The sequence below is a fragment of the Podarcis pityusensis genome (assembly GCF_964106645.2).
Source record: "Podarcis pityusensis genome assembly, chromosome: 1".
NCBI classification, from domain to species: Eukaryota; Metazoa; Chordata; class Lepidosauria; order Squamata; family Lacertidae; genus Podarcis; species Podarcis pityusensis.
The window spans coordinates 46240246-46264768 of record NC_138028.1 but is presented as its reverse complement, the minus strand read 5'-3'; the positions used below and the strand labels follow the sequence as shown (position 1 = coordinate 46264768).

General features: G+C 43.6%; 1 protein-coding gene across 1 annotated transcript in view; it reads right to left on the bottom strand.

The window, feature by feature from the left end:
• Nucleotides 1–4820: 4820 nt before the first annotated feature.
• The window catches only part of DPF3 (double PHD fingers 3), a 190864-nt gene continuing 171161 nt past the window's right edge, over nt 4821–24523 (bottom strand). The window contains exons 9-11 of the mRNA XM_080997690.1: nt 17031–17143; nt 14516–14597; nt 4821–10942 (exon numbers count right to left, since the gene is read on the bottom strand). Coding sequence (XP_080853816.1) covers nt 10872–10942; nt 14516–14597; nt 17031–17143 — 266 coding nt within the window. The 3' untranslated portion in view covers nt 4821–10871. The remainder of the gene's footprint in view (nt 10943–14515; nt 14598–17030; nt 17144–24523) is intronic.

Genomic DNA, 24523 nt, shown 5'->3' with positions numbered 1-24523 from the left:
CTCAGGTGTAGTAAAAGCCACAATTACATTGGTAGTACAGTGGTACCTCGGGTTAAGAACTTAATTCATTCTGGAGGTCCATTCTTAACCTGAAACTGTTCTTAACTACTTTAGCTAATGGGGCCTCCCACTGCCACCACGCCACGGCTGTGCGATTTCTGTTCTCATCCTGAAGCAAAGTTCTTAACCCGAGGTACTATTTCTGGGTTAGCGGAGTCTGTAACCTGAAGCGTCTGTAACCTGAAGTGTCTGTAACCCGAGGTACCACTGTATTGAAATAAGATTCATCTGCTTGTCCTGTTGGTTTCTGTCCATGGAATTGCAGCGGCAGCTAGACTGGTGACTGAGCAGCTGCCAGGACCACCTAACACCAGACCTGAAAGACCTACATTGGCTCCCAGTATGTTTCTGAGCACAAATCAAAGTGTTGGTCCTGACCTTTAAAGCCCTAAATGGCCTCGGCCCAGTATACCTGAAGGAGCGTCTCCACCCCATCGTTCAGCGCTGAGGGCCTTCTGGCAGTACAGGGCACCAAGCAGAGGGCCTTCTCGGTAGTCACACCCACCCTGTGAAACACTCTCCCATCAGATGTCAAGGGGATAAATAATTATACAACCTTGCATAGACACCTGAAGGCAGCCTTATATCAGCACACTTTTAATGTGTGATGTTTTGTTGTTGTCTTTTTGTATATTATGTTGAAAGCCGCACAGAGTGGCAGGGCAACCAAGTCAGATGGGTGGGGTAATAATAATATCATAATAATATATTCCAACTCTCTTAATAAAATGAAGAAGAAGAAGAGGAGGAGGAGGAGTTTTGTCTCACTCATTAGGCACCTCTTGTAGCACAAGCTTTCCCTGGTGACACACTGACACTTTACAGCCAGGTGAAAAACCTGAATATTTTCTGTGCTCTTGAGATTCCGAGTGTTTAATCAGGTACAGGCCCCATCACAGCAGACAGGTATGTCTCCTCTACAGGATGCAAAACTGGTCCCTTAGTCTCCGCCTGCATCTGCTCTCCCGAAGGAACATTTTAATGAGACTCACACAGCTGTACTATCACACAGTGAACATTAACCATGCTAATTGCCTAAAGTTTAGCCTGTGAATACTCGGTGAGGGATACCTCAGCGACTTGCTGGTGTTGTGGGGGGGGGGGGGCTCAGTTCAACTCCCATGAATTTGAAATGCAAGGCCAGGCTTGTGGAAGAACACAAATCCAAGAAGGGGGCATCTTCTGAAAGAGAGCCGCTCTATAAGCTTGTGTGACTTGTGCCTGAGCCCGGAGGAGGAGCTGATATCTCTGAAGAAAATTGCCATGAGTTGCCCAAATCCATGGAGGAAATTGTGTTGCCAGGCACCTTCACACTTGGGTATATAAAGGCCTGTGTGAAGTGAGGGGGAGGGAAGCTGAGGCTGGGAAGGAATTAATTGTCAGACAACTGCAGCTGTTAAGGCCTAAGCTGTGGAATCAGCTGGGAGATGCGGGAGAGGCAACACACACACACACACACACACACACACACACACACAGACACACACTCTCCTATCTACCTTCCTGGATTAGTTTCAAGCTCTGTGCATGTGCACCATATGCACAGCCATTCTGTAGCTCAAGGTCACTGCAGAAAAGGGAATTGAACAGCTTTGCTTTCCCAGCTAGCTTGAGCCAGTCAAGCTCCCATAGCAGTGGAGCTTAGCCTTGGAAAGGGTAAACAATGCTGCCGAAGTCTGCATGCAGAATGGCTCCTGGCACAGCTATTACGCTGCCTGTCTTGCCAGTTCCTCCACTTCAAAGTAGCCATTACCTGATGCAAAGCGGCAACAGCCCTGCCCAGCCTCTGTCTCTCTACTGGAATTCAAGCACTGGTGTTTCCAAGTGTAAAAGATGCATTTCCATAAGCTGAGCTGAGCCCCGTTCCAAATGAAAGCAGAGGCGGCATCCCAGAATGAAGTTTCAGAATGCTAGCTTGAATTCCTATTCACTGAAGGGATTTATTTTTTTTTAACATCCTCTCCCATTTTCCAGAGGGTGACCATGTGATTCTTAAAGTTGAAAGTATTAAGAAGACGTAAATAATTGTTGGACTTGACATTCACGTACAGAAGCAAACCAAAAACATTTTCAGCTAGAGTTTCTATGAATAACATCCTTAATTCCATAATGCATATTATAGGCTGTGCCATTTTGGAGTGCTATAGTTTTTGATGGCTCCTTTTTCAACTGTTGTTTCCAAGTGTAAGTAAAAGTAATACTGAGCCTCTAAATTTAGAACTGAAGACACACTATCACCCTCTTGACCAAAATGCTCAGGGGGGTGATCTTCAGATGGAAAATGAAATCAGGGAGACATCTGAAGTGGCAGGTTGAGTAAACGCATGTTCTGGTCACGACACAGGTAAAAATTCTAGATGCCCTAAACCATTATGCTTTAGATCAGCCATGGAAGCAGAAGGGAGTCAACTCTGAACTTAACTCTAAGTGATGCCCATCACTTCATGTAAGTGTTGTTGAAGCATGAGAACTGTGATGACTTAAGTGTTATCATAGATATTGCCAATGAAGTCTAACACAGTCACATTTCAGTTCAAATAAGCCCTGCTGTTGGCATCCATTTGTCTGGAGAGACAATGGAGTGTGCCTCCAGGGGTGAAGCACCAAAGTGACCTCACCAGGGCACAAGCCTGGGCAGTGTGTTTGGAAGGTCTAGGTTGCCCAGATAACAACCCCTGTCCCCCAGGCCTTGCTGATGTGGTGGTCCACTGATGTGGTGTAATGTACACTGTGGGAAAATAAAGTTCACATTTGCACTGATGGGGTTTGAAGCTGGTGGCAACTGATAATGAAAGGGATTTTGAGGTCATCGTGGATAGCTCAATTAAAATGTTGACCCAGTGTGTGGCAGCTCTTTTAAAAAAAGTGGAGATTATTAGGAAAGGGAAAGAAAATAAAACTGTCACTGTCATCATGCCTTTATATAAATCTATACTGTGACAACACCTGGTCAGCACAACTGGGGGGGGGGGAATAGCACAGAGCAGAAAAGGGCACCCAAAATAATTGGAGAGCAAGAACAACTCCTCGAGGAGGAGGAATGCTTACATACAATGCTTGGAGCCATTTTAATTAGAGGAATGGTACACATAAAATTATACACGGAGGGGGAAATGTGGAGAGGGAAGAGCTTTTCTTCCTCCCTCAGAATGCCAGAACCACCATCCAAGGATGATGAGTGGCACAATATTCAGGGTATATAAAATGAAGTCCTTCATGCAACATGTGATAGGAATTTTATGGTTTTAGATATATGGCAACGTTCATAACCACACGTACATAGATCAACACAGGAAGACCAATCTGGAACCATTTTGATTCCTAAACTGACCAAATCCTGGAAAAGCCTCCCCATTGTCTCTTTCCTCACAAATCCTGTCTCAAGGATATGTCTGTTTGAATAAGGTGTGAGCCTGTGACCTGGCCCAGGAAATAAGTATTTTACCACTACAAAAGAATGGCCAGGCTCCCCAGGAAATCCAATCAAGTAACCTGCTAGACAGGAGATAAACAAGGACAAGAGAAAAACAACATTTAAATTTCTGTGATGTAGGTGGGATGTATCTGAGGGGTGGTCTTAGATTACACCCCTTCTGTGATGTATGCATAATGTTTCTGGGGGTGGTCTTGATCTAGAGGATGGGAATTTCAAAAGTCTTTATAAGCCCTTGCACAGCATTGTTCTGGGTCCTCTTCCTCTCCTGCGTGTGAGGGGAGCACCCTGTTGCAACAGATCAATAAAGATCAAGCTTACTAGCTGCTTTGCTTCTCAATATTCTCTGGTTGGCCTCTGTTATTTTCTCCTACCAATAGGGAACCTATGTAAGGACTCTATATGGGCTCTTGGATACCCCATAAGGGAAAAGGGCATATTTTTATTTACAACAAACACATAGCTAAAACTATGGAATTTGTTTCCACAAGATGTAGTGAACAGTCACCAGTCCAAACAACTTTAACCTGAGGTTAGACAGATTCCTGGAGATCAGGCTACCAAGCTGCTAGTTATGGCTATATGTACTACCTCTGGGATCAGAGGCTGTATTGCCTCTGAATACCAGTCACTGGGGAACACAAACAGGAAAGTGCTAGGTCATCATGTCCTCTCATTCATTCATTCATTCATTCAATTTTTCCTCCAAGGAGCTCAAGGTGGCATACATGATTCTCCCCCCTCTAAATCTCCACAACAACCCTGAGTGGTACATTAGGCAGAGAGGCAGTGACTGGTCCGAGGATGCCTAGTGAGCTTCATGGCCAAGTGGGGATTTGAACCCTAGACCAGCACTTTATAGCACACTCTTATGGGTTTTCTATAGACTTTTGGTTGGACACTGTCGGAAACAGGTTGCTTGGCTAAAGTAAGCCTTTGATCTAATCCAAGGAAGGTTCTTCTTACGTTCTCAGGTTTATAAACTATTCCATTTTCTAAATCTCTTGACACAGACATACATATGGGCACATTTTAAGAATTTTTAAGTCGCTTTCTAATTAAATGTTTTAATAACAACAATTTAAATTTAATCTTAAATATATAGTTAGCCTTGTAGCCTGAGGATGTTGACCTCTCTCCTGGACCATAGCTGAGGAGGACCTAAGCACAACAGTTTTCATGTACCCCAAAGATTCAGTTTATCCTGCCTATAAACCAGACTTTAAGTTGGTGCCTGTCCTGAAAAGCCATTTAACTAGCTGACTGGGCTTGAGGTCATTATTAGTAATTATATCACTGCTGAAGACAAGGTTTGGCTGCCTGCCAGTCCTCACTCCAGCTTCCTATTCTGCTCTCACCAGAACAGAGAAACACACAGCCAATCAACCAAAGCCTTGACTGAACCCACATCTAGTTTTTCATTACCCTTGAAAGATGCTTTGAATGCTCAGCATGAAGTTCCTGGAACAACACTTTAATCGAAAAGTCTTGCAACTCGGAGCCAATTCTCATGGGTCTCTCTGGTGCGTTGCAGCGGCGTTTTTGGTCAGGTTGCATTGACTTTTCCTTCCCTGCCATGCATGGAGTTGATTGTGCAGATGCAGATGTCACACACCAAACTTGGCACAGATCGTTCTCTCTGTGCTTGCAAAAAGCTAGTGCTTTGAGTGCTGCTCACAATGGTACACAAAAACCAAACAGACACATAATACATGGTTTCTCCATAAGACCCACTCATATAAACTTATCTACATACAAGGCCATTTTAATGAACTTGCAATGCACTTCTTGTTATTTTAAAATGTTGGTATAGCAGCTAACAATATATTAACACCGGAGCATTTTATTTGCTGGCACGTGAAATCTTAGACTTGAATTGCCTACAGTCCTGGTCATACTTTTACAGCAATGAGTCCTATTAAAATCAATGGGGCTTACAACTAAGTATTTGTGTAGGATCACAACCTTAATTTGGGTTGGCTTAGCCTGCTCAGCTTTCCATTTAATGGGTTTCATAACTCATGTGTTTTGCTTCCAGTGCTTCCATTTGGGGCCCAAACAACTCTCAGTGCAAGAGAATATGAGGAATAATAATGCATTTTCTTGTGATCTAACAGCAGACAAAGTTTTTGATGGCTCTAAATGGTTCTCTTGTCCTTTGCAGAACTTGGTTGCATCATACGTATGAGTCCGGGTATATAAATGTGCAACTTGCTATGTGCTCTAATCTCATCATAATGAATTAAAAAATACAAAAGGTTACAGACAATGCAAACAAGAAAAAACAATTCCTTTTTTTTATAATTCATTGTGTTTTAATTTGTTGAGGAGGTGGTGGCAATAACGTCAAGTGATACTTCTTTTGACAATGTACATTTAAATGCTCAGGTGATTCATTTTACAGAGAAGCTTTGAAGAGTGCTTATTTTCCCAAATGCAGCCTCGGCCATCTTCCTATCTGACTTCCATTGATCCCAGTGGAGCTACCCATTACTTCAGCAAACAAATTGCCCAGGCGTTTGCTTGTAATAAGGAATGGGATGGAATTTGTAAAGGAGAAATAGTGGGCAGAGAAGGGTATTCTATTCTTCCCAGGGCTCCTCCCAATTAGCTGGGGAGACGTGTTGCAGGTGTGCTCTGCAACATGTCAGTTGACACAACAACAGTGCATTAGTGGTGGGTGTATACTGTATCACTCACACAACATTCTGCTTTATTAGTTATTTGCCATCTAGAGGGGCACCCTAGAGGTACAGCACAACAGAAGTGGGACATTTGTTGTGGAAAAAGCTGCAGGATTTCAGTGGGAAGCCTGGGGACATGCACGGATAGGAAACTAAATGGGATGTCTGCTGCAAAACTTTTGCAGGTGCAAACACTATTAAAAGCGAGGCCACCCTGATACCATTATGAGTGCAAATCATCATGAATGGGCATGATGGAGAGGTCCTCACTGTTAAGAACCTCCACCTGTCAGCTGATCCTTTCCTGCAAATACCCTCCCCCTCCACATTAGTGCCACATGGCAAACACAAGATTTGTAACTCCCCTGCTTGCCATTCTGCATTCCATGGACTGCTTCGAGTTCATAAAAAAACAATGCTTTTGTCATTTCAGACAACTTTTAGGGCCAAGAGAGACATGATTTTAAATGCCTCCTTGGGTTCCATTCTTGCAGTTCCTTATGGGAGGCATCCAATGGTGGGATTCATCAGTAGAATGAGGGGTGGGGGCAATTTCCCTTGGCAATTCCCTATCCCCTGCCACCTTCCAGGGCCCTCCTTAATCTGCTCTCCAAAACATGTTTAGGGGAGCACAGGGGCTGCAGGGAAGGGTGAAAACCTCAAAATTGCCTCCTCCCATTCCGCAGATGGATTTGTTCTGTGAGCAGATGGTCTTTCTTCCATTTGCCTTTTTTCTCCTTTTCCCTGACCCTAAAAACTGCCAAATCAGTTTCTTGCCTTGCCATGAATGCTCAGTGCTACTCAGAGCATTACTCAGCAAAGGGATTAACTAAAATGTACATAGTTGCATTGGCATTTCAAGATAACACTGTTCACCCCATCCCTTGATCTTAAACACAATATAATTGAAAGCAAATCCAATTATTTCAGAGCAACTTACTCCCGAGTACTGTAAGTTGATGTACTGAGCTTACAGAAATGTGTAGCAGCAACAGTGTCCAGGATGGATTGCTCTGGCACAAGACAGGCACCTCATATTCTGGGCACATCCATCCTGCTGCAGTCCCATTTCCCAAAGGTTACTACTTAATTTTAGCTGCATAGCGTTGTATCAACTCAGATGACACATTTCAACCCCATGGTGACTGAAATGTCATCTCAGTCTCGCTCCCTCTGGGCAATACTGGGCCATACAGTCACTGTGCGTAACACCACATCTGGTAATAGAAGCTGATGGGATGGAAGCTGCAGTTATGCCAACTTAGTTAGTGCTAAAACAGTGCTGTAGTTCATAAACATACACAGTGATAGCAAATGATAACACTTACAGAGCCAGCCAGCCAAAATTAAACTTTTTATGATTGAAATCTGATGCATGATTCTTGGGGAGCAAGTCCCTTCGGTGGGGTTTACTTTCGAATCAAGATTTAGGCTCTAAGTCTCATTGCTTTCTATGGCAGAAATAAGCAAAGTCATAGCTGAAATCTATGGGGCATAAAAGTGGTCAACCTTGGCTGGATTGCACCCTTGTTTCTGAATAGTGGGTTATGGCACTTTAAAATAGATTCTAGAAAATCTATTTTATATTGCATATTGCAAAACGTTTTACCAGCAACATTTCCCCCCTCACTTTTGTTTCGTTTAAGATCAAGTTTGAGGAAGAGCCTGGTGAAACTAAAAAATGAGCACGCTCCTTTGTGACTGTTAGCAGCTGGCCCAAAGAGAAGTATTAGGATTCTGTTCTTGCTGGAGTTTTCTTTTAAAACATGGCGGCCTGCACTTTTCTGAAAATAAAGCCTACTTGCTTATTTACCTTAAATGGTGGCCTTGAACCAAAGCAAATGGCAATTTTGAGTAGTTTCCCCTGGCATATTACAACAAATTAGTTATGGAACGTATACAATTTATGCATCTACATACAGCCATTCTTTCTCTAAAATCAAATGAAAGAAAAAGGGTCAAACACAATGTGTCAATCATAAGGACATTCAGACAACCACAGGTCAATGTTATAAACAGCTTAGTGCCCTGTCTCCCACTGTGCCAGTACTGGATCCTTCAAAATAAAGCTACAAGAAAGCAGGTGCTTATAGAATGAAGGACCCCCAGTCATCTTCCAGCTTCTTGCAACTAGAGGCTCAGGATATCTTGACAATCACAATGTATTCTGTAGCCATCTTAAATAATGATTGGTAGAGACCTAGGGTCCACAGAAGAGATGTAGGACACTACAACCATCTTAGGTTCACTTCTCTTTTGTTTTGAACACAGCATCTAGAACATTTGCAGGTCTTCTTTTAGGGAGGGAAATGTGTTGTAATGGCCATTTTATATTTTCGTGAATCAAGCAAATCCTCCATTCAAATCTACAGGAACACCAGACTCTAGATTTTTCGCTTTAGCAAGGGGTTCTGCTGCTCCTGCAGCAACTTCCCTGGGGCTGACTGCCATCCGAGTGCAGCTGCTACACCAGATGTGCAGTTGCTGCTGGATCAGGGCACCACCATGAGGATACTAGCTGTGCGCCCTCATCTCTACACTGGAGAGTCCTTTAAGCAGTTACTAAAATCTGCAGGTTCAAGGAAAGGGCTGACATTCTGAGTTCCAAGTCTCTTAGTGTTTTGGAAAATATATAGTAATATTGGAAGCTGCCTTATCCAGAATCAGACCATTGGTCCATTGTCTACACTGATTCAGCAAGGGTCTATCCCAACCCTACCTGAAGATGCCAGGGATTGAACCATAGAGCTTCTGCATGAAGAGCAGATGTTTTACCACTTAGCTACAGCCCCAGCCCCTGCTTTAAACACTTTAAAATGTCCTTCCGACAACTAGAGGAAATTTTGGCTGGACCATGCTCCTAAGAACTGTACATAGCCATTGATTTAGATGGAAGAGAGTTAAGCATGGGCTTAAATCTGTGATACTTAAACATGCTTAACCTGGACTAGTGATGCTGCAGTGCAGAGGTGGAGCTCATTCAAAAGGCTGAACTTGGGTTCAATCCTTGTCTTTTCCACGTAGGGCTGGGGATTCAGGGAAAGACTCTTGTCTGAAACCTAGAGAACTGCCATTTGCCGTAGACAACACTTGAGCTAGCTGAATCAATGGTCTGGCTTTGCATAAGAAAACTTCCTATGGATCATGCACACAGCCATGGGATGTTGGGTGCTCTACCCTAAGCACATGTGCTGCTCCCATTTTAAGTCTTCGGATCAGGCCTGAAGAAACAGTGTCCTTTGGCCCAACTTAAATGTTGGCAGGTCAATGTGTTCGAACAGGAGGTTGGTGGGACTTTTCCAGCTTGAGGACAGCATTTCCTTGCGGGTAACTTTCCCAAGGACGCATGCCAGAGGTGGGGGAGACCAAAGGCAAACAGATGGGTAGAGCGACAGATGCAAATGCAAAACCAGAGGCTTCCTCACACACAAACAAGCACACACACCCTTCTCGACCCCAGCAAGTGAGAGGCATTATCACAGTGAAGGACAAATTCCAGCCAGGCAAAAGAGCTTTGAGCAGTGTGTGGAGTAGGGACAGTGATGGGATGTGGCTTGGGGGAAATTCTGAGCAACCTGGAGAGCGATATTTGGACCCCAGGGCTGAATTTTCCCACCTGCTCAGATCTATTTCAACCCCATGTAAAACAGGAGGCTGACGGCACGGCCAACAGTTAGGGATGGTGTTGAAAACAACATCTGGAGAGTTACAGGTTCCCCATCTCCACATACCTGTTACCAGAGAATTGAGAGGACTTGGACTGGTAGGACCCAACATGTAGCTTGGGCCTTACTGTTAATGACTAGGAAAGAACTGAGCTGTTGTATCCTTTGAAGGTCCTCTACATCTAAAAGTGTGCTTGTGAGGGGGAGGTTCCTCTAAGACAGGGGTAGGCAACCTAAGGCCCGGATGCAGCCCAATCGCTTTCTCAATCTGGCCCATGGATGGTCCAGGAATCAGCATGGTTTTACATGAGTAGAATGTGTCCTTTTATTTAAACTGCATCTCTGGGTTATTTGTGGGGCCTGCCTGGTGTTTTTACATGAGTAGAATGTATGCTTTTATTTAAAATGCATCTCTGGGTTATTTGTAGGGCATAGGAATTCGTTCATTTCCCCCCAGAAAATATAGTCCGGCCCCCCCCCAAGGTCTGAGGGAGGGTGGACCGGCCCCCTGCTGAAAAAGGTTGCTGACCCCTGCTCTAAGACACCTGCAGCGAATGATACTTCTCAATATCTTCACCACAGCTCTGCATCAAGGACGGATGTGGAGATGACACTGGCATTTCTCTTGGGGTGCTAGAGTGGGGGGAACAACAGATCAAACAAAAAGCACAATGCCACACAGTTTAAATGCCTAAATACCAACAGTTACAACAGTTCCCTGCTTTGCTATTATCATAACACATGTGAATCTATTACGGCATATCTGCAATCATGCACTGCAGTGGGGATGGGGAAACATAAAAAACAAACAAACCATGTGTGTTCCTTCTAGTAGAACCCAGGAGGTACGAGATTTGTGAAATCTACACTTGGACAGCAAATACCACAGAAATTTCTTTGAATGTCCATTCTCTTTCATGTGTGTACAGGTGTGTTTGTAGTGACACAGATCCTTAGGTGGCGGGTGACAGTTGTGTGCTGGTGCCAAAAGTCCAGGAACAAGCCCAGTCCTGGTCCACGGAGACTCTTCTAGGGCTGGAAGCAGAAGGCAGATGCTCTCTCTCGGAGAAGTTCTCGGCACAAATGACAACTCCAACTCCCTATAAATAAATACAGTAATAAAACCATCAGATCAGTGAGTGGTCCTGGGGTACATCAATCAGTGTCAGGCAGAAGAAGTGGGAAAGCTATTTAAACCACACTACACAAGAGGACCAATTTGTATGTCACACATTTCCTACAGGTAAAACATTTGCAGGACATGCGGATCCACATGTGTGATCACAAATATGCATATTCCTCTGTGTGTGCATGCTATATGGACAGGCTATATATATTTTATATTAAGGACCAAATGACAAAAGATGCAGGAGTTCTTCAGATGTTTCCCCACTGGAAGCATCAGTTTTGGTTGGCACCCATCCCTCCACCACTCTGAGGTGGTACAATCCTTTTTTTAAAAAATTATGTGGGTACACACTCTAATCTGAAATATGCTGCACACATCTCTGTGTCTGTGCATGAGTACAGGTACGCATACCTGCACTAGAGTTTTTTAAAAGCAATATTTAAAGCACCACACAACTAAATCTAATTACAGTGATGTTTGTCACAGTTATGTGATGAAGACAAGGCTGGCATCCATTCATCTTTGGAGACAGTGGAGGAGTGTGCCTTTGGGGGTGAAGTCAAGCTGTTGTAAGGTTACAGCGCCTGCTCTCTCCCACTTTGCAATGGAATGCAGCACCAAATGGGGTTGCATATGCTTCAGGTTACAGACTCCGCTAACCCATAAATATTACCTTGGGTTAAGAACTTTGCTTCAGACCCAACAGTAAAATCAGCAGCAACTAGGCCCCTGACAACCTTCGAAAACCTCCTCCTAACAACAAAGGGAAACGGTAAAGGGACGGTATCCGCAATATACAAAATACTACTCCAAAATCCCGCAAATCCCCTAGACGCAATCAAAAAACAATGGGAGAATGTCATAGGCTATGAGATTAACCCCACTCAATGGACCAGAATGTGGTCTAAACCCCCCTTTAAATCCATATCAATGAAAAGAAAAGAACTCACACTGAAACTCACCTACAGGTGGTACCTAACACCAAGGAAACTAGCGCTAATACACCCAGGAACCTCACCAAAATGCTGGAGAGGGTGCACCTCCATAGGCACATACCTCCACATGTGGTGGGAGTGTCCCAAAATCCAACTATTCTGGACAACAGCCATACAAGAAATATGTAAAATAACTAAGCAAGTAATAGACATCACCCCAGAATTGGCCCTACTAAACATCTTCCAAGACAACAATGCCCATTTACACCACAAAGAACTCATAACCCACCTGCTCTCAGCAGCCAGAAACACCATAACCAGACACTGGAGAGACCTGTCAGGAGTAAGCATGGACCAATGGTACCAAATAGTATGGGAAACAGCCCTACTAGAAAAATTAACTAATAAACTGAAACTGACACGGGGACAAACAGAAGAAGACGCCTTCACCCCGGTATGGCTCCCCTTTATCACATACACAGCCCAACAGGACAATGACAATAATCCACCAACAGCATACAAATCAATATGGCTAACCTGATCCAAAACACCCACCCACCTCACTTACACACGAAAACAAAGATCACCACAGCCAATCACAAGCAAACAATCACACCCTAGGCCAACCCCAACCTCTCTCACCACCAAAGGAACACAAGTGAACAACACAAGCAACGCTGACACCAAACTCTACATACATTAAACATAATAGAAACACCGCCACCCGACCCCACCCCATCCATCTCCCCTCTCTCCAACCCCCCTTTCTTTTTTTTCTTTTTTTTCTTCTCCCCCTAATGCCTCAACAAATGAAACGGATTTGTAAAAATGTTACATGAAAAAAAAAATATGAGGCACTACGCTTCTGTAAAACAAGAAAATCCTTAATAAAATATATATTTTTTTTTTAAAGAACTTTGCTTCAGGATGAGAACAGAAATCGTGTGGCGGCCGTGTGGCGACAGCAGGAGGCCCCATTAGCTAAAGTGGTGCTTCAGGTTAAGAACAGTTTCAGGTTAAGAAAAGACCTCCAGAACGAATTGAGTTCTTAACCCGAGGGACCACTGTATAAACAAGGGGGATACAGTGATGTATTGCATACAGTGTGCCTAGTGAGTGGCAGTTGTGTTTGCCAAATATACAATACCTTTCCGTTTGGGTGGTTTCACTAAACTGTATTGTATTCAGCCTAATAAACAGATGGATAGTTGAAGATGTGTCAAAATTACTTCTGTCCCCCACTTCCCTATGAGGCTGATCAGAAGGAAGTTAACTATGTAGAGATCTGGCAGGCAGTTGACTCTGTGAGGTAGGATTTTGGACTCGCATAACACATTTAATTATTTAGTTAACTGGTTGATTTCCCATGGCACAGGCATGGGCCTCATTACACAATCTGGAAAATCACTCCTTAGCTTCTGTTGAAGTCACCACACACTCAAAGACACAGCAGCTTCCTATATATATATATATATATATATATATATATATATGGGGAATATTTTCAGGAACACCACAATGAGATTGGATTCCCATTAGCCTGTTCCTGCCTGCATAAATTTGTTTGCATCACAGCTAGGTAAGTGCTGACCTATAGTCACAACGCTAGAGATTATTTCCAAAAGCCATCACTTGTTCCAAAACTTTGAAGGAAAGCAAAGTTTGACCCATCATCTTTGACCACTGGTCTTGCCAGCTATGGATGATGGAAGTTGTAGTCCAACAACAGCTGGGGACCCAAGTTTGAGAAACACTGCTCTAAATACCCTTGCAACTTCAGGAGCAACCCAAATTTGCCATGAATTGCTTTGGAGGCGGCTTGCTCTGTTTCAGATAAGATCCAAACCTCTCCAACGCATGCTGATTCAGTTTGTGATTTAGGTTTCATCTGAAGCAGGTGTACACCTCTAAATGTAAGTAGGTTTCAAGAACGGTCATGTTTTCCAAGTCAAGAAACCACCCATTGGTTTGTGTTACTTTTGTTAGCGTGGGCTTCTAAAATGCTTGCAAAGCAAGTTATAAGTCAACTGAACTCATCTGCTGGTGCAAATTCTGTTTGATGAGCAAGGAGTTTGCATTAGTATTTGTGAATCCTTTGGCTAAGCCACGTTGTGTAATTGCACATACACAGCATGATCTACAACAATGACTGCTTTACCTTTTTCCATATCTTGAAAACGTCTTTACCTTGTTCCATATTTTGGCAACATGGGAACGGGCCTTTTCTGTGGTGGCTCCCTGTTTGTGGAATGCTCTCCCCAAGGAGGCTCATCTGGCACCTTCATTACATATCTTTAGGCGCTAGGCAAAAACATTTCTCTTCAACCAGACACTTGGCTGATTAACATTCTATGGCCTTTTAAGTATTGAAGGGGGTTTATGGATTGGTTTTGCTTTTGCTTTTGTTTTATTGTGTATTCTCTTTTCCATTTTGTATTTTTCTGTCGTGAACTGCCCTGTGATCATTGGATGAAGGGTGGTATACAAATTTAATAAATAAATAAAGTTGGAAATGGTACCCTGAGTGCTCTCTGAGCAGAGAAACGGGACAGAAATATTTAACAGCAGCAGCAAACAGTAACAATAGGGTAGATTCCAAGCAATGTTACCTTCAGGAGGTTCAGAGACTGGTGGGTTTAAGCAATACATGTGATAGCCACGGTCACAGTCATCACAGAAGAGTAGCTGGTCCTGATCCAAGATTGTTCGGAGGAAAGAGAAGAAAACAGGCATTAGATTAGTCATAGCAGCTGAAAATATCCCATAAATGGGTGCATTGTGGTACTATAAATATGAAGTTGTGGCACGAAGACAACAGAGAACATATATGAATGCAGATAGAGACAGGAGCATCCCTCCTGCTTTCTGAAATGGCTGTCACTCTGTTCTCACTTTTCCACAGGCAGGATTTCTGGACATATCTGGCGTGCATGTTGCAACTTGTATTTCAAATGGCGGGGGGAAACTCTCATTTTGCTCAGGGCATGGCCTAACAGCAGCATCAACACACACAGATAGAAGGGCTTCTTGTAGCCCTTGCATAAAAAAAGCAAAGTTTCCTTGCTAAAACAAGAGGGGCTTGTGTAAGCAGCTTGTTTTCTGTTTTTTTATTATTGTTGTTGCCTGTTATTATCTTGGAAAGACGCTTAAAATCTCCAGTGCCAATAGAAGCTGCTTGCCAGGTGGAGCAGAACTGCTATGTGGGTCACTGTTGCTTAACATGACGAAGGAGTGGCAAGGCAATGGGAAGGTTAATAAAGGCAAAGGGACCCCTGACCGTTAGGTCCAGTTGTGGCCAACTCTGGGGTTGTGGCTCATCTCGCTTTATTGGCCGAGGGAGCCGGCGTACAGCTTCCAGGTCATGTGGCCAGCATGACTAAGCCGCTTCTGGCGAACCAGAGCAGCGCACGGAAACGGTGTTTACCTTCCCGCCGGAGCAGTACCTATTTATCTACTTGCACTGGTGTGCTTTCGATCTGCTAGGTTGGCAGGAGCAGGGACCGAGCAATGGGAGCTCACCCCGTCGTGGGGATTTGAACAGCCAACCTTCTGATCGGCAAGCCCTAGGCTCTGTGGTTTAGACCACAGCGCCACCCGCACCCCTATGGGAAGGTTGGCATGATGCAAATGCACCTGAGGAGTTAATCCAGCATTCCTCCAGGTGAGTTTACACTACACCAACTTCCCACTGCCTCTCTCCTGCCCTTCTCCCTTCCAGTAAGCTAGGACAGTGGCTCTATCCCACCTTTTGAGCCACTTCTGTAGCAGAGATACAGCAGGCATCCTCACTGCTAATTTTCAGCCATCTCTTCAAGACCCTTTAACACCAATAGGCTGCACGCATTTTCTCAAGATGAGCCAGTCATTTTTAATTATTATTCAATATTTTATTTATGGTCTCTTTTGCTTTACAACAACCTCCATATATTGTTGTGCACCATCTTGATTTTTATCTGAGTGGTCAGGTTTTTTAAAATAAATATTTTTTTTTTTTTTAATTAAGCAAAACTAAACAAAACAGCAAATTAGACCAGGTGGGAAATTCAGCAACCTACTTAAGACAAATGACACCAGTGGTATCAGGAGGGGGAGGAAGAAAGGTAAAAAAAAAAAAATCCATCTTCAGATCTGAGATTTCCAAACATTTTACTAAAGAGTGCTTACAAAGCTAATGTACATGTGATCGAACTGTGATTCTACCACATTACCTTGGGGACTTTTCATGTTCTGCAATGTCCGCTGCCTGCAGCCAAAACATATTCCAGGTCCTAATACACTGAGGCTTGAACCACCCTCAGCTATCGTAGTTCAAGTCCACACATATTCAAACCCAGATCAGAAAGGAACATACTCTTATTATAGTGGCCTTATTAAGAGGTGGAGAATCGGTGGCCCTCCACATCTTGCATCATCTCTGACCACTGGCTAAGCTGGATGGGCCTGATGGGAGCTGGAGACTGGCAACATCTGGAAGTCCTCAAGTCCCCTTCCTCTGCCGTAAAATGATGGGAGCCTATCACAGGCCTCCATTCCCCTTGCTGTCTGTGCAGAGGGGATGGTGTTTGCATTGGGCCACATCTTGTGAAACACCCTTCTGCAAGACAGCAGAGATTTCCTCCTAACCTGAGACTGGAAGCCACATCATGTACGTGGTTTAAAGAAAATAGTGCAGGGTGGTCTCTCGCTTATGCTGCAGTTGCTTTAATTTACTTGGGATAGGGAAAGGAGCACTAGCAGCACTCCTTCCCTTGGTTGTGCTGTGGGTGTCTGAGGAGTTGGCAAATGCTGTGCTTGTCCCTCCCTTGCTGCAAAGTTCTTTAGTGGTTACATCCTGGGTAGAGCAAATGAGCCTTATGAAGGCCACCTGAACCATCACAGTTTTGTTATCACCTTGATCCATTTGTACCAAGTGTTATCATCTTAAATGATCCTGTATAATAGTTAAAAACAATGAGGCAGGGAAGAGAGAGAGCATGTGTGCGCACCAAAACATTATAGATCATAGAAAAGGCTATCTTCTGCTTGCGGAAAGTGCTGCGATTTAAATGAATGAACATTACAAATGAACTTATAGCCTTTAAACTAAGTTGCTAATCTCAATATCGGTAATGAAGATGAACTTACATCATTCTCAGACGTCCCACAGAGGCTGCAGGATTTGCACTCAATGCACTGCCACTGATAGGTTTTGACGGCCTCAGTCATGTTTGCTGTGAACTGCAAGCAGGTTGGGTGACCTGGAGAAATGGCAAATGTCCACCCTTAGTCAGGCGCACCTTGGATTGCTCCTTTAATCAAAGTCATAAAGTTCAGGAACAAAACACACATGGACATGGACCAATCACAACATGGGCTCCAAACTAATGGATATCAAAGAGGAAAGCAGGCATTAACCCTTTTGCTGCCGGGCACAAGAAAAACCAAAGTCAACCCTTCCCGCTTCCCCATTGGCAAAGCAGTTTTATTCAGAGCTCTTAAAAACATTGTGGGCTTTTTCTTCTTTTTCCTCTTTTACAAAAACAAGGAGAGTGAAAGGAAGGAACAAATAGCGCCTCCCTCTTCCAAATGAATCAATGTGGGCTTTGCCCACCACCTCGCTTGGAGACCAATTTGAAACTTGCGGCTGCAATAGAAATTTGTATTTTTAAGAGCTCTGCACTCCCAAGGTTGGTTCGCACAGAAGAAACCAAACTGCACGGCTAACCTTTCAGGATCAAACAAACGAAAGAAAAAGAAAAAGACACCTCCCAACGACCCCCAGAGCCAAAAATAACCTACAAAAGGAATAAACGAAGGAAAGCTAGCATAACAGTCACATCTACTGGGGACAGCTGCCGGGACTCTGGCCCCCTCCCCTACATGCGTGTCGATTCCAGCTTTGCAAAACAGCAGGACTACGGTAGCAGGATCAGCAATGGGGGGTTCTGGAGGGGAGGGGGGAAATACAAACAAACAAACCAAAGGTAGGGTCAGTGTTCCTTCTGCAAAACAAGAAAGACAACAGTAGACCACTGAGATAATGACAACAATCACCTTCTCAACCACGTCTCCCATCCCTCCAAGGTTTGCCTACACATATGCAATCTTCATCTCTCACAAGCAGTCTTCTACATCCCTGTCTCAGCAATTCCCAAGTTTTAACATGCATCCAAAATGCACATGTGCAAAAGTAAGCAAAGGACGTACGTGTGGCTTCATACAGGAAAAGCTTGTCATTTCAAGTATTTGCATGGCTTAAGACTTGCAATCGTTAGCAGTTGGGCAGGGGTGGGGACGAAATGACTTTTGATTGGAACGAAATCAATCGGCGTAAGAGCTGTGCTCAAAATGAACGTGATTACAAGGAGCAGCAACAAGGAGCAGTGAAAATTCCCGAAGAATTGATCCTCCCTCTTGTTGTATTTCTGCACAATGCTGCGGCTAGACAGCATTCACCTTTCTTTTCTTCCACTCTCTCAAAAGATTCTGAAGAACTCCTAGGGGATAATGGCACAGCTCTGAAGTTATTTGGTCTCAATGTGGCTGGCTGTCATGGGCATTGTCCCTTAGTATTTCCTGCAAAGCACAAGTAGACTCAAGAGGCTCCAAGTTCAAGGATCATGGGCTGGAGGGAGGCTGTTTAAGCCTTTCACCTTCTTCCATTTTTCTACTCAGCCCCCCCCCCCCACTGCTTTTCATGGGGAAGGAGACAAAAGGAACCTGTATCTTTTTCCACAGAGGTGGAGAAGCAGCTGCTGGAATGGAAAAGACTGAGGGAAATGACAGATGGAAAAGAATTGAGAATGTCCTCCTACCCACCATTCCTTTGTTCAGACTCACTTCCTAAGGCTGCACCACTGCATATCACATCTAGTTTAGGCCTCTGAGCAGAGCCACCAAACTCAAAAGACCACTTCTGGGCCATGTAACAGCCTCTATTGTCTTTTTTTGGTCTCCCCTCCACAAATTCTATTTTCTAAGGTGAGCACTTGAGAGCTAGTGAGCAGCCTAGTGAGCAGCCAATTCTAGACAACCGTTTGCAAGTATGACCATGCATGTGCTATTTCGGTGGTGCCACCTTGCATTTGTTCCTCTCAAGTCTAGCCATTCATCCAGCCCGCTTCTTCTACTTGTCTGGGTATGTTCACTCATCTTGACAGTTCTATGAGGTTTTGAATGTACTTTGCATGTTAGGAGTCCCACTGATTCCTGTGTAAGGTAAAGGTAAAGGGACCCCTGACCATTAGGTCCAGTCGTGACCGACTCTGGGGTTGCGGCGCTCATCTTGCTTTATTGGCCGAGGGAGCCGGCGTACAGCTTCCGGGTCACGTGGCCAGCATGACTAAGCCGCTTCTGGTGAACCAGAGCAGCACACAGAAACGCCATTTACCTTCCCTCCGGAGCGGTACCTATTTATCTACTTGCACTTTGATGTGCTTTCGAACTGCTAGGTTGGCAGGAGCAGGGACCGAGCAACAGGAGCTCACTCCGTCGCGGGGATTCGAACCGCCGACCTTCTGATCGGCAAGTCCTAGGCTCTGTGGTTTAACCCACAGTGCCACCCACGTCCCTGTGATTACTGTGTACCAATAGCTTATTGTATTGTAAAAGAACGGTGGACCTGATTGCTAAACCAGACACTGAATGGGAGATCTGTGATTGCATCTCCCTGTATAATTTTCTTTTCCTAAAAGCAGCTGTGATGGAAGGTTGGAATGAGGCAAGGTGTGGAAAAAGTCTCGCCCACTATTCTATGGTACAAACACTAATCCAAATCTGCCCCCCCCCCCCAGCCCTAAGCCAGAGCTGTCATTAGCCACATACAGGGAAAACATACAAGCATATATGTAAGTTGCTTGCATGGTTTCACCTCTGTAACTAACAAGAGATCTGAGAACAGTGATTTGGACCAAAGCCATCATGTGCAGTGGAAGGGTTAAGGCCCCACAACATGTTGCAACTCTGATCCATCTCTCTTCCCCACCCCAGATATTTTGGGAATAAAAGTAATGTATAATTTGGTGCTCATGAGTTTAACGCAACAATGCAAATCTGCTATGTCACCCATAGCAGTAGGATATTACACATACTTCAGGGTGTAATTCTGTATATTTTTGTCTATGAAATCAGGGTAGGGTCCCCTGATCAAGCACATGGTGATTAATTGGAAGTCTGCCTGGTGGAACAATTCACTTCTACCAAGCGAAATTAAAAAAAGAGCAGAAAAAGGAAACCCTCACAAAACACAGTAGCGCTGAACTAACAACTGTGTGTGTTTGTGTGTGCATGTGTGTTGGAATTTTCAACAAGGTTCATAATCATCTGTGAGCCTTGCAACCCATAACTATATGGGGAGACAAGAAATACATGTCTGTTGGTGCTGGTTATTGTTATTGTTATTACTATATCATGTGACTGATCTGAAACAAAGAAAGATGCTTGAGACTTACACGTTACAGTTGTGGGACAGGCAGGGGAGACATTTGAAATGACACTTGGGGGGAGGGCCCCTCCTATCTCAGTGAGGTACTTCCCTTATTATTATATTCAATTCTCTACCAGCTGTCCAACTATCTAGTACAACAAACAAGAATTTATCTAGTCATTTCAGCTGACTGAGATTTAGGATGTGTGACATCCCCATGAGAAATGTTTCCTTCTTCAGATTCTTTGTTTGCTTTCTTTGAAATTTTTGAAATGTTTTGCTTAAGAGTCCTAATTGGGGGATGACCTGGGGATGGATAGAACCACCCTAAAGTTTCCCCAATCTTGCTCTCCTTTCTGTGCTTTCTGTCCTTTCTCCCTCATTGGCAGGCATCCCATAACAAGAATCCCAAAATTACTGCCTTGGCCCTCTTTCACCAAAGGCCCATGCACATTCTTTACACAGAATCTCCAGCAAAATGCAAACTCTTCATCACAGTCAACTGTTCTGAAGAAGAACCAGCCCTGAAGTAGAACCATTAGCCATTTCCTAGCTTGCAATCATCTCTGGATCCGTTGGTCATCTCACCATTGCTTTACAGCAGCCCCAGAATTAAAAAACAGAGGTTTTTGTGAAGGGATTTCTTTCTAAAAGAATACTGTTAGTCAGGCACCTCTGAGAGAAAACAAATGGAATTCTTGAAGAAGAGCTTGCTTCCCAACACGCACACATATTTAAAAAAGAGCGGTTGTCATTAATTGTGAAACCTTAATGACCAGAAATGCCATTAAGGGCAGGAGCAATTGCTGTATGCAGACATCCAATGACCACTAACGACCTTAACACAGCTCATTTATGCTTCTTCATTAGCGAATTCTCCGCTACAAGATTAATTGTGGCCACATATGCACAGCCACAGCAACCAGACATCTTAAAGCAAATCAATATCCTCTCCAAACAACAACCCTAATGACTTCAGGAAAAAATAATGGCCATTTACTTAAGAAAAATATAATATATCTACCCCTCCCCCTTTTACTAAATGGCTTTCCTTACAACAAAGATGAGGTTGTGCCAAGTGGGCCAGGAGGGGAGCTCTAGGGCCTAAGACATTAGGTCATCTGATTAGCCTTGCATGACAGCAGCCTGGAGGCAAGTGCTTAGGCTAGGTGGACTTCAGGGAGGAAAACTCAAAGAATGTAAAGACAGGATATCACTCCAGGTTGGTATTTTCTTCTCACTGGTACACCCTATATTCAGCATTTGAGTAACTGGAAATTGAGGGCCATTACGGATTTTAATTGGTCAACGGTTGATGGGTCACATCTACAGTAAAGCAGAGTGTGGCCTGATTCACATTTCATACTAAGACTAACATGAATGAATGTGCAGCCTCCAGAAAGCAGCATGCAGCCACTTTGCTCCTCCCTGGTCCTTTTTGCTGCTACACTGGACTGGGCTGAGCTAAGCCAAGGTTCTCCAAACCCACAAGCTCATGGAGCCACAAGCTGTAACCAAAAACAAACCAATATTTGGCTTAAAATAACCTTTGGACCAGGTGTATGTTGGATGGCAAAGCCACTCCCCCAGTGGATGGCAATGGGAAGCTCCTATTTCTAATATTATCTTCAAGGCCCAGTTTAGGCTAACCAGCATTCCAAATACAAATCTCAGCATTTACATCCTTGTCCTTGCCTTGGCAGCTTCCTAAGCTCAGTGTTGCTGAAAAGCTGTCAATATAACTTAGCTGCGCGCCCTTCCCTTATCTTTCCCCTCTCCTAGGACAACCTATAAGGCCTTTCATCTAGCTAACTAGGAGCACGTAATCACAGAACAGCTTCCCTAGGATACAAGGTGGCTATATTTTCCAGTGTAAGCCTTGCAGGTGTGTACACTAAGGTTATGAAAAACCAGTTTGTGCAATTTAAGAGTCAACACAATACCATTACCAGCTCAGCCTCCAATGCAATGTCATAGCCAAATAATTAAAGGACAGTACAACGTCATTACCAAAAGTAGACCAATTGACTTCCCAGGATTTAATTGTTTTAAAAGTGATAGCTCTCTTCTGGTTTCAGAATTAAAACTCCAGGAAGCAATTCATGACCTAGGTGTACAACCCACTGAACTCGGCGGGAGTTTATTCTGTGTAAACAACTACAGGATCAAGATACAAATGCTACACCATGAAGCAAGGGAACCTGTAGCCTTCCAGGTTCTGCTGGATAAAAGCTCCCCTCCACCCCAGTCAGCATGGCCAATGGTCAGGGGCGATTGGAGGTGGAGCCCAATAATGTTTTAATAGTACCAGGTTCCTAATGTATATTCCTGATATATAGTGTTGTTTCTGGAAGACTTGTGCTTTTTTATTATTTTTAACAGTCACTGGTCAGACTGTATTATTTTCCTCTGAACTCTCTCTCTTCTACTTGTGGTGGTTTTCTAAACAGAATCCACAAGTACCGGTCCTGATTGCAAATTTAACCCCAAATTCAAAGAGTTGTGGGTTCCTGAACCACGGGACAGATTTGAAAACTTAATGCTACTCTCTCAGCAGGTCTGCAAGTTGTTCCTGAGGTAAATCATATTTACCCAGTTCAGTGGACAATTGGTCAGTGATTGGTCAAAGTCTAAACACTGTAGTGGGAAGATTTGTTTATCATAGATGACAGCTTCTATTTATAGAATAAGTTATTGGGTTTTTTTTCAATTTATGTGTTGTTGATGTTTACAGTTCACAGGCAGTTAAGCGCACAGAGGTTTGATGAAAAGATAATGAAAGTTTCTTCTGGTTACGAGAAATTCCCTGGTTTTCTATTAATAGTGTTAGAAATTACCAGTTATATTATGAAGAGCAGTTATTGGACCTGTTCCTTGCCAGCACCCAGCACCAAACTGATCCTGTGAGGACTGCTCACAACCAGTCATCATCATCATCATCATCATCATCATTATTATTATTAATTTTTACTCCGCCTTCTCCCCTGACAGGACACAAAATAGCTTACAGATAAAAGCAAGAACCAATAAGAACAAAGAAAAAACAATCATTAAAAACAATAAAACATTGATAGAATTAAAACTATATACATATATACCTATCCCATCGTGTAGCACTTAAATCTGTTCATTCTGCTGGCCCCCTATGGTGTGGGGGGAAAGACATTACATATCTGAAGGAGAAAAAGAACAAACTTTTCAAAGGCTTGTTAGTTTCTAAGTTTAAAGTTACAGGATAATTTATTTTAAATAGATCAAATGTTTAGATTTGCTGTTCTTACATCTCAGATTAAACAGGTGTCTACCACAACACTTACAAAGCTACTCACAAATCAAATACATAACTCACTAGGGACAGGCATTCCCTATATACTATGCTGCGCTATCCTCTTATGTCCTATCAATATCTCCATGATCATGGCTACTTAACTATACCATCTGCACATCAATTCCTATTATAAAGTGACATACTAAGCTCTCAGAAGAAAGGGATGTATTGTGAACATGATTCATTCTTATGCCATTCCTTTTCCATTCATACTCGCCAATGTGACTATTTGGCTGAGCTTTAAGTGGCAAGAGGTTAGTTGGAGGTTCTGATTGGTGATCTTTCAGGTTTTAATTATAGTTTATATTTTAAACTCAGGCTTAAAAAGAAATGCATTGTATGTAAATACATTTTGCTGAGTTACACGTATTATAAATTTTGGCTAGAGCTCAGCAGCCATGGCAAGCTTCCTTTTCACTGAACAGAGAGTCAAAGAGGAAGTAAAACTCAAAAGCAGATGAAGGGTTAAAGGAACAAGGCATCACACCTGGGTTCTTCACTTTGACACCTAGGCAAAGAAGGCTCAAGACAGAGCTAAACTAGGGTTCCTCATCACAGCACCCCCTGATAAAATGATGTGTCAGTCCTAGGGGAAAGTAGTTTTGCTATATAGAACTAGAAGACAACATTCTTTAAGACAGAAGTTTTCAACCTTTTTTGAATCTACGGCTCCCTTGACCAGCTGCATTCTTTTTGCGGCACCCCTGTGGGGCTCAGGAGCCCAGTTACGTCATCCCTTGCCTGAGGAGCCAAACCCTCCCTTGTAGAGTGTTCCCTCAGCCTCTCCTTGGGGAGCTGCTGTTGCTGCCCCTGGTCTCCCCCCTGTCCCAAAGGAAGATGCCTCCTCATGCTGCCCCACAGGGACCTGGGCAGAGGATTCCCCCA